Source organism: Melospiza georgiana, chromosome 5 (assembly GCF_028018845.1).
Source record: "Melospiza georgiana isolate bMelGeo1 chromosome 5, bMelGeo1.pri, whole genome shotgun sequence".
In the NCBI taxonomy this organism is placed as follows: domain Eukaryota; kingdom Metazoa; phylum Chordata; class Aves; order Passeriformes; family Passerellidae; genus Melospiza; species Melospiza georgiana.
Window position 1 is genome coordinate 28,919,631 of NC_080434.1, and position 11,814 is coordinate 28,931,444.

General features: G+C 42.9%; 1 protein-coding gene across 1 annotated transcript; it reads left to right on the forward strand.

Moving 5' to 3' along the window:
- The first annotated feature begins 2,601 nt into the window (after window positions 1-2,601).
- LSM6 (LSM6 homolog, U6 small nuclear RNA and mRNA degradation associated) lies at window positions 2,602-7,541 on the forward strand. The gene is made up of 3 exons (XM_058024465.1): window positions 2,602-2,725; window positions 5,728-5,841; window positions 7,364-7,541. The coding sequence occupies exons 1-3, from the start codon at window positions 2,632-2,634 to the stop codon at window positions 7,396-7,398; spliced, it is 243 nt and encodes an 80-aa protein (XP_057880448.1). The 5' UTR covers window positions 2,602-2,631; the 3' UTR covers window positions 7,399-7,541.
- Window positions 7,542-11,814: the final 4,273 nt, after the last annotated feature.

Sequence of the window (11,814 nt, forward strand, 5' to 3'; positions counted from 1 at the left end):
ATCAGTTGCTGATGGCTGGGAAAAAAAATACAAGCTCTGAAGGCAAATTTGTAAGAAATAAACCAAAGAAGAAGGCTCACAAAACAAAGTGTCCCTGGTTGAATTTGCAAAATTGCCATGCAAATTTACCAGCCCAGACATGAAAATTTTGTTTGCCCAATCTTCATACTGGAGATTGATAACAATGAAAACAGGAATATTCCCTTATCAAAGCATTACTCACTGAAGCCAAGGAAGCCAAATAAAACTTTGCAAGTCTGCTCCCTGGAGTAACTATTTTATGTTCCTTTTCTGCTTCAAATACTAGATATAATCAAGCACAGTTGGATGCTCCTGATTAACATGATGGTTGCCTGGAAACACAGGCACAGTGTGGCCAAACTTCCCTGTCCCTGCCTGCGCCTGAACTCTGGGACAGGCAGGTGAATAAGGTCGGGTTTGCAGCTCTTGCCTCTTAAAAGCCTTTTAGTCTAAGCATTGGAGAAAAAATTGTTACTGGACACGTTCAAAAAGAGAAGATAAACAACTCTAGAAAGAAGCAAGAATACAAATCTGTGCTCTGAAAAGCCATGGTTCATTTTCTCTGTATCATGAGAATTGAGAGGTTTGACAAGATACTAAATCAATATTGGACAGATAAAAAACCCCAGCAAAACAAAACAGCCCAGAAGCTTTCACAGATGATTAACTCGTCACAGTACTAAATCCTAAAATAAAAAAAAAGAAAGAAAGAAAAAAGGAAGTATTTTCCAAACATCAGGAGACAGCTGGGGAAAGGAGGAAAAAGGAAAACCAAGTGAGATGATAGAGAAGTAGAAGAGTAGAAGGTGAGTCCAGTTTCCTCTTGTGCCAAGTTATTCCCAGGTGACTTAAAAAAAACCAACTCTTTTGTTTCTATGTTCACTGATTCCTCTGTGAAATGACCTTCAGCACTTCCCTGTCTAGTCCTGGACAGGGTGCCTGTGAGGTGCTCACCGCGTCTCTGACAGGGACAAGATCACTTGGGAATTAACAGGGTCTCATTGGAGTAAATACAATAGTGAGTACCGTACTGGACATTGGGAAGAATTCCATCACAGAAAGGGTGATTGGACACTGGAATGGGCTGCTCAGGGAGGTGGTGGAGCCACCATGCCTGGAGGTGTTTAAGGAAAGCCAGGATGCTTCCTCGGTGCACGGTCTGGCTGACAGTTCGGTAATAGGCTGGACTCGCTGATCTCTGAGGCCTTTCCGACCCTGTGGGGTTTGTTTCCCCACAAAATACCCTGTAAGATTTTTTCCACAAGACATCCTGTAAGATTCCTCTCCCATGGGGTGTTATTTTGCGCGGAATCCCAAGCAAGCCACAAAAAACCCGCGCACCTCCGCGAAGGGCCGGGGGTCGTGAAGCGCCCAACCCCAGCGAGGCCCCGGGCAGGAGGGGGCGCGCCCTCAGCCGCGGGCCTGCCTCGCGTTCGGGCGCCGCGCGGGCTGTCCCGCCCGGCCGCCGTAGCGGGGCGGGGCAGCTGCGGGCGGGGAGCGGCGGGCAGGGCGCGGGAAGCGCCGGGAGCGGCGGCGGGCGGTGAGTGCGGGGCCGGCCCGGGAATTGCCGGGAGCGGCGGCGGGCGGTGAGTGCGGGGCCGGCCCGGGAATTGCCGGGAGCGGCGGCGGGCGGTGAGTGCGGGGCCGGCCCGGGAATTGCCGGGAGAGGCGGCGGGCGGTGAGTGCGGGGCCGGCCCGGGAATTGCAGGGAGAGGCGGCGGGCGGTGAGTGCGGGGCCGGCCCGGAGCCGTGCGGGGCTCCCCGGGCTGCGCTGTCACGGAGCTGCGCGGGTTTTCCATGGCTTCCCGTGTGTGCTCCGGGAAGGGGACGCAGCCCCGGGGCCCGGGCATCGCTGGCGGCGGTGGGTGTTGATGGGCGAACAGTGAGGATCCCTGGATTCGCGGCTGCAGTCGCCCCTTGCGATTTGCCCCGGGAAGCAGAGGAATGCAGTCGGCAGCGTGCGGGGGTTTTCTGCCTTTGCTCACAACGCCGAACAAAGCGATGTTGGAGCAGAAGTCAAGCGAGAACTGAGAGGAGTCTTGCACCAAACTGGGTGCGCCTGCTGCCTTTTTAATCACAGCATCTTTCCCCTGTCATTTAATCACGAGCCTTAACTTAGTCTGTTTTATTATCTGAATGCATGCTTTTATATTTATGCTTTTCTTCTGTTTGTGTCTGTTCTCGCACAGACTTCGGTGTATAGAGCATGGATGGGCTGCCCCCTCCACCCCTAAAGAAACGAAACATCTATTTAGGCTTAGCCCTCTAAAAGAATTTTAGCAAAAGGTTTTAGGGATGATGAGGCCCTTGGCACTGTTTGAAATTTAAAAGATTTACAGTGTGGCAAACAAGGATTCTGAGTCATACTTTCACAAGTAATAAAAATGCCAAAGGGAAGGTTGACTGCAATGGCTTTAGGAGCTCTGTCTCCCCACCTCAACCCTTAAAGTTTTGCTTTCATCTCAGTATTTTTCATCTTCAGTATTTTCTCCTACTGAAAGTATTACAAATCAGGGGTCTGCCTGTGTGTACAGAGTATTTAAAATAATGTGGAAGCATGTCTCTTATCCTAATGTTTTCTCTTCCCTTCTCAGCTTGCCAGAGATCAAGATGAGTCTACGGAAGCAAACCCCCAGTGACTTCCTAAAACAAATCATTGGAAGGCCAGTTGTTGTAAAATTAAATTCTGGAGTTGATTATCGAGGTAAGTTCTCCATCTGTCTCTCACAGTGAGTAAAGTAATTCATTGAGGAGGCTGGAATAGATGCATGGAGTAGAAAAGAAAAACAGTGTGATCCAGAACAATGGAGTGTGAGAATGGAGACAGTAAAAATAGAAAATCAACTCTGGAGAAAGTGATAAGGTGGGGTAACAACAGGGGATTTAGAAATTAAAATTACTGATCTAAATCATTAGTGTCCTTGGTCACAGGTGATTAAACTGGATGATTCTGAGTTTCTAAACTGATGCTTGGAAAGATTGTCTGGAATTACAACTCCTGAAACGGCCAGAAACACCCCTTGTTGGAACTAGATTTTTCTTCAGCTTTTTGTTCTCTATTTAGGTAATACAGATCTTGATCCAGGAAAGCTTCAGACTAAACTCTGCTGTCATTCATAATAGAATTCTTACACGATGAAAAGCATTCTTGACATTCTTAGTTAAACAACTGCCTAGATCTGTGTTGGGTCAAGGCTCACAGAGATACAGGAAAAAGTTTAGTGTAGTTTTTGCCAAGTCTATCAGCATACCTTCATGTATATAGGATTATAGATTTTTTTAAACCAGTAAATTAAACTCCTCTGTGCAGTGAAATGTCCTGGTCCTGCTCCAATTAAGATAACAGTATCAACCTGACCAATTTTTGTAGCAGTATCCAAATTCAGTCAAAACTAATCTCTGCAGTGCTCAATTAAGAAATTTTATTCTGTAATGACTTAAACATTATGGTTCTGCAACAGACCCCTTCTTCAGAGAGGTTTACTTCAAGTGGCTTAGCTTGGCGCTTGTGGGAGGAGACTTGTTTGTGCTGTGACAAGGAATCTTTTTGCTAGGACAGTTTTAAATTGTTCACTGACAGAGCCAGCAGTGGCTTCTTACTCCTTCCTGTTTCCCTGCAGTGTCACTCAGCTGACAAAATTTGCAGTCTCTCATTTCTTTGAGAACCACATTGTCTGACCACTTCAGATGGCGTTGGGGGCTTAAGAGGTTTGCTGCCTCTCTGTAAATTCTTCAGTGCAGGAGAATGTAGAGAGAACTCATTAAAGTCAATTAAAGCAAGTCCTCATTTACCTGAGGGTACACACAAGGCAGGGCCAAACCAGATTTGGGTTCCTGTTTTCATTGAGACCATTGCTACCTCTCCCTTGGTAAGATCCATTTGTAAATGCTGTAGATGAACTTACCTCAGCAGAGCTAGTGTAACTTGCCTACAGTCTGACACCACATTAATTGAACAAGAATTCCCTAAATACCCTTATTTGTCACTGGATTTTCCCCCCTTCCTTATTTCCCTGCACTCTTGTGACAGAAAATCCGTGTAGTGTTTTTGTTTGAAAAATATGCACTTAGTTTGTTTTCTGCAAAAATGTGACCAACATTTGTAAAAGCCAAATATTTCCAAAACAGCATCTCAGGCTGTTGTTGCAGATCTGCCCAGATTCTCCCCCAGGCTGTGCTGCTGATGTTTTTGTTGCCTCCACACCAGCACCAATGTGGCCTCATGCAGGTGCTGATGTGTGACTGAACTGTCTTCAGCCACTGCCAAGTGCTGCAGGTGTCCAAGTCAGGAAGCCCTGTGAAATGATCAGGGGTACATTAATGTATGGATTCTGTGTGTAAATATGGATATGTACATTAAAGCATCTCTACATACAGATAAAACAGAAAATTGCTAGCCAGGATGGGCAGTGATAATAGTTGATGCCATTAGTGGTGTAAGAGTAAGCACAAAGAAAAGTAGGAAGAGAATGAAACAACTGCACTCCATGAATGCACTCTAGGAGCAAAAGAGTTTGAAAATACTGCATTTATGGCCTACGGAGTTGTATGTAGCTCAGGTAAATCCACATGGTCCAGTTTTAATTTTGTACAAACATATTTTTGTTTTCTGTTCCTGTGTGGATACCTTAGGACTATTAGAGTGGAAAAGAATCTAGACTTTTGTTTGGGTCTTTTTGGGGCATTTAGTGGCACTTTGACTAGTTTTTCCTATGTCTGTGGAGACAGAGAAGAGAAACAGGAAGGAAAATAAAAACCTTTAAGCCATGACAAGCTGCAGAAGAAGTTGAATCCTGATTATTAACTAGAAGATCCTGCAGTGACATTTCTGAAAAATGAGAATGTGTCCTGAGTGTTCTCCCTCTTCCTAATATTATACAGCTAATATATTATATTTCATGTCTTGCTGCTAGGTAAATAGCTAGGTGTTTTTCAAACAGAGGAAAAAGTTATTTAAGTAGTATTGGCTGTGCAAGGATAAAGTCAGGAAAACCCACATGCAAGAGGAAGATAAAGCAACTTGTAAAAAGCTGTATTACCTCTGGCTGTATTACACTAAAATGTGTATATTCCTGATCCAAAAAAATCATCTGATATTGCAAATGAAAGATTTTTTCTTTAATTGCATTATCATAACAGTGTAATTTTATTTTTGGGGAAGATTTCAGTGGCCTGTGTTGAAAAATGTGTAGAGTTTTGTTGATATCAAAACAGAGACCTGCAGACAGTGTTCTCCTAGCTCTGTAAGCATGAAGACAAATATGTGTAGGCTGTCCTGTATTAAAAGGGTTGTTTTTCAGCTGTATCCTTCACAAGTTTTGTGACAACTCAGTTTACATAGCATTGTCCTTATGTTACCCAGTTGCACTTAATGCCCCAGGTGTTTTTGGTGTGTGCTTAAAACACAAGTGAGAAGGGACAGCTTAAGCTTTCAATATGGAAATTGTCCATCTTTTGAAATAATGCCTTAATAACTTCTTGTTTTTACTCCCACAACTCTTACACCAACTGATACCATTGCTACCAGAGTGGTTGGGATTCCTTTCTCCAGCTGAATTCTTTGAAGACATCTGTCCATACTTGGGTTTTTAGTTTGTTATAAGGATACAGGGTGGGCTTTTTTCCTGTACTATTCAAGCACAGTGCATTTTTGTTATTTTAAAATAAGTTCAAGCTGATTCTCTGTTAAACTGCCACTGTTTTCAGGTGTCCTGGCTTGCCTGGATGGATATATGAACATAGCTCTGGAGCAGACTGAGGAATATGTAAATGGACAGTTAAAGAACAAATATGGAGATGCATTTATCCGAGGAAATAATGGTAATTCCTGCTACTTCTCTTACTGCACATTAGAAAATTGTGGTTTGATATTCTGAATTTGAGGGGTGGCTGAGGTGTAAATAAGCTGTCTGTAAGCCTAAAACTAATATTCTTTCTTGGAAATCTTTACAATATTTGCCTTTTACAGTTCCACTTTCTAAGGTCTGTGCTTTTCTGCATTCCTGGGGTCCTTTTTTCCTCTGGACTTGAAGCTCATTTAGAGAAGCATGCTCTTTTCTAGCCTTATTGGAGCTTATTTTCTCCTGTTTGACAGGCTTACTCTCTTGTACTTACTGCTTGCTTAGATGGCCTCTGCACCATAAGAGTTTGTGTTTTTAGGCAAGCTACTGCATAAATTTATGCTACAGTGCAGATATTACAGTGACACAAATATTTTCTGGTGAAGCAGTTTTCCAGGACTGAATGAATACTTATCCTTATCCTGGAGGCTATTTTCATCTTTTGAGTAAAGATTTTACCACTAACCAAAAAAATCACTCATGCTTTAATATTGAGCCTTTGAATATCCAAGTGCAGTAGGTGGATTTTAGTGCACTTCAAGGACAATCCCAGGCTCCTGAAATGACTCTCTGGTATCAGGCTGTAATAGCAGGACCTGCCAGGGAGAAGAGTATCTAAAAATAGAAAAGGTTCACAAGCTGGAAGTGAAGAGACTTGTAGAGGAGGTGAATGAAGCAGTTTGACCAAGTTGCTTGTGAAGAAAATGGAGATCAGCAAGGAGGGATGGAATAAAAAGACACAAGGACCAAACCCCATGTTAGAAAAAGAGTCAAAGAGAATGTGGCAGCAGTGTAAAAGAGCATTTTGGGTGGAGAAATAATCCTTGAAACAAGACCAACCCTTGTTTCTTGCATGGCATTTGGACTATTATGCTAAGGCCTGGAGTGACATTTCAGCTGGAGAATCAATTAAGGAAATAATCTGTTAGGAAAGCTAAAACAAGGGGATGAGAGGCACAAGGCTCAAGAACAGGCTGAACAGAGAACTAAAGACCTGTGGCAGGTTTAGGAGCACAGTATCATTTTATGCTGTGACTGGATCTGTTCTGGGGATATCATCAGCCAAGCAGGAGGAAGATGTCTCTTCCTTCATAACTAATCATTAGCTTTGCCTTAAGTGCTTGGGATTTCCAGCTCTTATTGAAAGATCACAGCATTAGTGTCTGACACCTGTAATTCTGCTGCTGAGGAGCTCTCAGCTCTCATGCTCCCCTCAGCAATACTGCAGGGCACTGCCTTTGTTCCTGCTCTGTTCAGCTACAGCTGCTGGAGCATAGTTGGGCTATGAATAAAATAAATACTGAACCAAAGTAATACATAATGTTTAGAGCTAATGGCATTTTTTGAAACTTGGACTTAAGGGTTGCCTGGCTTTGTTCATCCTGAATGGGATCTCTTACCGTGTCAATTTATATGCCATGGAAATAAGATGTTTTAAATAAAAAGGCTTCTGCATGTCATTTACCAGGGCCCTCTTCTGTGTGCCACTTTCTCTTTTTCAGTGTTGTACATAAGCACTCAGAAGAGGAGGATGTGAAGATGGCAGAAGGAGGCTGGTTTTTTGTACTTGTGAGCCTCTTTGAAGTGATGAGCCCTATTTGATTTGTAGTTCAAAATCCACAGGTGAAATACACAAGTGTTTAAGTATTTTTTTTAAATAAATGTAAATGTGAGTGTAAACTGCCTGAATGCTTTTGTTTCAAAGCATTGCTTTGTTCCATTGTACAAAAGAAAAATAAAAAGGAAGCTTGTAATAGTGCTGCAAGACTAATTTGAAGCAACAGCTCATTTAATTATGCTAACAGTTACAAAGGTACTGATTGAAAGGTAAGCAGGCATGGATTAATTGCAACTCAGAGCTCTGTATTAATGGCAGAACAATACTTTAACTGATGGTGGGAAGGGAAATGCTAACAGTGTTGTGACAATGACCTGTCCCTTTTGGAAAACACAGGGTCAGCTTTAAATGCCAGGCTAGTAAGTCATCAGCTAAAAAGTTCAGCTGTCCAAAAAATCTTGAATTGTGGATTGAATCAAGGGATGTAACAGTGACACTTCAACAGTTAGGGGTGGGGAAAGAATTGAATCAAATGGAAGAAAAGCCTTAAGGGTGAAAAGGAAGCTCTGTGCCAGCTGAGGAAGTCAGTCAGAGGTGAAGAGCTCTCAGTTGGTGTGTCAGTGCAGCCTAGTAGCTACTTCACCTCCTGCCTGGGGACCCCCCACCCTTCCTGTGCTTGGGGTGACCTTTTCTTGTGCTTCTCTACCAAGCACAACGGACTTCTTCAGTAAAAAGCAATTTTAACTAATACCGAAATCTACTCCTGAAAATGCACTAGGAATCTGAAAGTTTTTATAAACATGCCACATGTGTCCTCTCCAGCCAGTTCCTTCTCCCATCCATTCCCCCACAACCTGGTACCATCTCTGTATTCCCTTTGTCTGGCCAGGAATGAGAAGTGCATTAGAGTATGGGGTGTGCATTAGGGAGGGGGAGCCTCTGAGCTGACAGCAGAGAGGGAACTTGTTTGTGTGTATTTTGCAACAATGTTCGTAGATAATCAAAGCATGGTGAATAAATGCAGCTCAATTTTACATGGATACTTATTGCAATTTATAAATGTATCTCTCCTTTTACATGCTGTCAGCCAAGAAGAAACCCAAACCAACTCTGAAAATTCAGATACTCCTTCTCCTGAGTGTTCCTGCACTTAACATCACACACTCAGAATGTTTTCTTGTTCTTCATGATGGAGTTATAAGTTAGGGTAATGTACCTCATGGTGAGGTCATTGAGCCAATTTTTTACAGGAGCTTCCTGAAGCCTGGCTTTATTCTTGGGACAGTTTATAATGCCTCCAGGAACAAAAATACTTTAGTTGTGGATGGATTAACACAAGACAACTGCGTGAATATAGCATTGTCCCATTCTTCCCAAGTAGCTGTGATGCAAGCAGGAAATAGTAGCATTCCAGTTATCAAAGGGAGAGAATGAGAACTGCAAATTTTAATTCTACGGGTTTTCAAGATGAAGAAATAATTCTAAATTATTTTGCAATCAGTAGTTAACCTTCCCACATTAAGCACTTCAGAAGCCATGATAGAACACACAAATAGAGTTGCTACTGTACAATATGCTTCAATAATTTATCATTTTCTGACAAGGGTTGAAAAAGGTCCAGGATATAAGACAAATCACCAACTTGCTCTTCTGTAAGTGACTTTTTTTAAAAATGAAGATGTACCTCCAAGTGGGGCATGCAATTTTTCATTTGCCTTGTCATCTCTATGTAGCTGGCAGGTGACTGTCTGCTTTCAGTCCTGGAGACTGTCTAGATTTTGTTGTTTGGTTTTTTGTTTTAATATAGGACTAATTTTTTTCCCTCTCCACCTTTCTTTCCCCCTCCACACACCTACCCATGTATAGCAACACATTTTGCAGAATTTGATTTAACGTCAAGGGTTTGCGTTGTTAACTTTTTGACTGGTTTAGTTTCTACGAGTCTAGTTATGCAACATTTTTCAGTTGTAATCTGCTACTCCTGGTGGTCTAATCACATACTAAACACACTTTATAAATATAAATACTATGTAGTTTACATGCCAAGGGGTTTTTTAATGTATTCTAGGTCATGAAGTCATCATTACTACGTGAGGTAGACAGGAAGATTTGCATTTAAGGTCAGCTGTTGTAATTCAAATTTAAATTTCAAAAGTAGCAAAAGAAATAAAGCATTTACTTCCTACAATCACTGACTTCCAGTTTATTTTACAAATTCTTAATGTGACATCACTTAACATGTCCTGATGCTCTTGCCCCAATACCTGTGTATAAAAATGTTTCACTTCGGGATCAAGCTCATTGAGATCAGAACTGACCATGAAACATTAACACTTGCAAGCATTTGTCCATTACTCTACTTAGAAAAATGTACCCAAAATTAAGTAATCCAAAACTAACAAAAATTACTGAATTTCAAAGGCTGAAGCTGCACTCATGTTGATAGTCAGAACTTTTATGCAGTGAGATCACACTGTGAAACCATGGCCATTCAACCACTGCCCCCACCCTCAGTGACACATTCAGTTCACAGACACGCTGTGCAGAGCAGTAACTGTAAATTTGCTGTACACCCACATCCAGCACAAGTTTCTTGCACTGGAAAAGCCAAACTGAGGCACATGTCCTTAAACAACAGCCTGGCTGGGAGCAGCAGCACAGCATACCTCGTGGAAACTAGAGAAAAGCCTGGAAGAGGGAGAAGGAGGCAAGCCAGGTCCCTACCAAAGCCTGGAGTGCCCTGGAGTTGCCCTATATAAAGGGAGCAGAGCATGCTAGGAAGGTTTTTTAAACGTGTATACCCTGATGACTACTCACTTTTAGAATTTGTTTCCACCTGGTTCTTAGTTCGAAGGGAATCTATTGCAAACTATGCTCAACATCATTCACTTCAGTTTTTTCTATCTTTTTTGTGATGTTATGATGACAAAACATCAAAACAGAAGAAGAGCCCTTCTGGGTATGACTTGGCCACTAGTTCCTCAGGCTTTTTCACAGCTCTGAAAACCAGCTGTGCCCCACAGCTGTGTTGTTCCTGGGAGACAAGAAAGCATGAAAGTGTTTGCAAAGTGACAGCCTTGCAATGTGTGACTGATGGTGCCAGAGCAATGCCTGATCTTTCATATCCCAGCTCACAGCCATGGCCGGCTCCAGCCCTGTGTTGGTTTTGAAAGCAAGCAAGCTTTGCAGTCAGCAGTTTCAAACTCTTGGATTCCTGTGCCAAACTCTTCTCCAAGACCTGAAATCAGATGGGAGGGGGAATTTCCTGGGCTGCTGTATTGATCCTGAACAAGGGACCCTCAGCCACAGGGTCCCTCTGCCAGGTCACCCAAATGGAGTTCACAGCAGCTGCCACTCAGTCCCACAATCACACCACCTGCCTGGCCTTGTCTTTGTCTAACAGAGGAGCAACAGGAGATGGAGATCATCCTTTAGAACAGAGGGTTGGTTTTGTGTGTGGAAATTATAAAATAGCTCAAGTAGCAAAACAGGAGAGCAACTCTCCATGGATGGTTTGCATCTCCTCTATGCAGCACACTGTGGGGAAATCCATGTGGCCTCTGACTGATGTTGTGTGCATGTGAGGAGTCCAGCATCTGCATTTTACCTGTTGTCTGTATTCCTCATCTTACTCAGTCTTATTAAAGCAATCATTAAGCTATTCATTGCTAGGCCTTACTTCTCTTTCTCTCCCTTCCCTCCCCTCAACCCCTCCTCTAGAGCAGAACAGCTGCCCATGTTGCAGTAGTTACCAAATAAAATAAAGGGTTATTTTGGTTTCAAGTTGTAAGGGAAAGAGGCTCACAATGTATGTTGCATGCACATGTATGGGTCAGTTTGTTCCCAGAAGTGACATTTTGTTATATATCAAGAGTTTTATCATCATTATAGTGCCAGGATTCCAGAGTTTCCTACCTTCTCAACACGTCTCATAGGCAGCTCCTCTAAGCACTGACTATTCCTGGTCCTTGCAGCAGCCATCTGACTCCAGATCCCACCAATCCACTCTTTTATAACACTGTTCTTATTGGTTGCAGGTGTGGCCTGTTAACATCAGGCCTGCTCCTGATCTTTAGTAATTGGTTCAGCTGCAACTCTTTAGGGGGTAAGATTACATTCCATACCATCTTCATTTACCCACACTGTATCCCCTACAACATTTTAGTCACTGTCACACTTCAGTAAGTGACAGAAGAACAGCAAGAAGAGTCAACTGGATAAAAGTGGAAGGACCTGCCAGTACTTTTGCCAACCCTAGTTTTGCCTAACTATCAGAAGTATCAGAAAAACATCCTGGTCTCCCCAAACACAGAGGCACAGGCATGCATAGGTCAGCCCCTGAGATGCTGAGTTTGGAGATAGTTCTCCATTCTCCCTGTGGGACTACCATGGGTT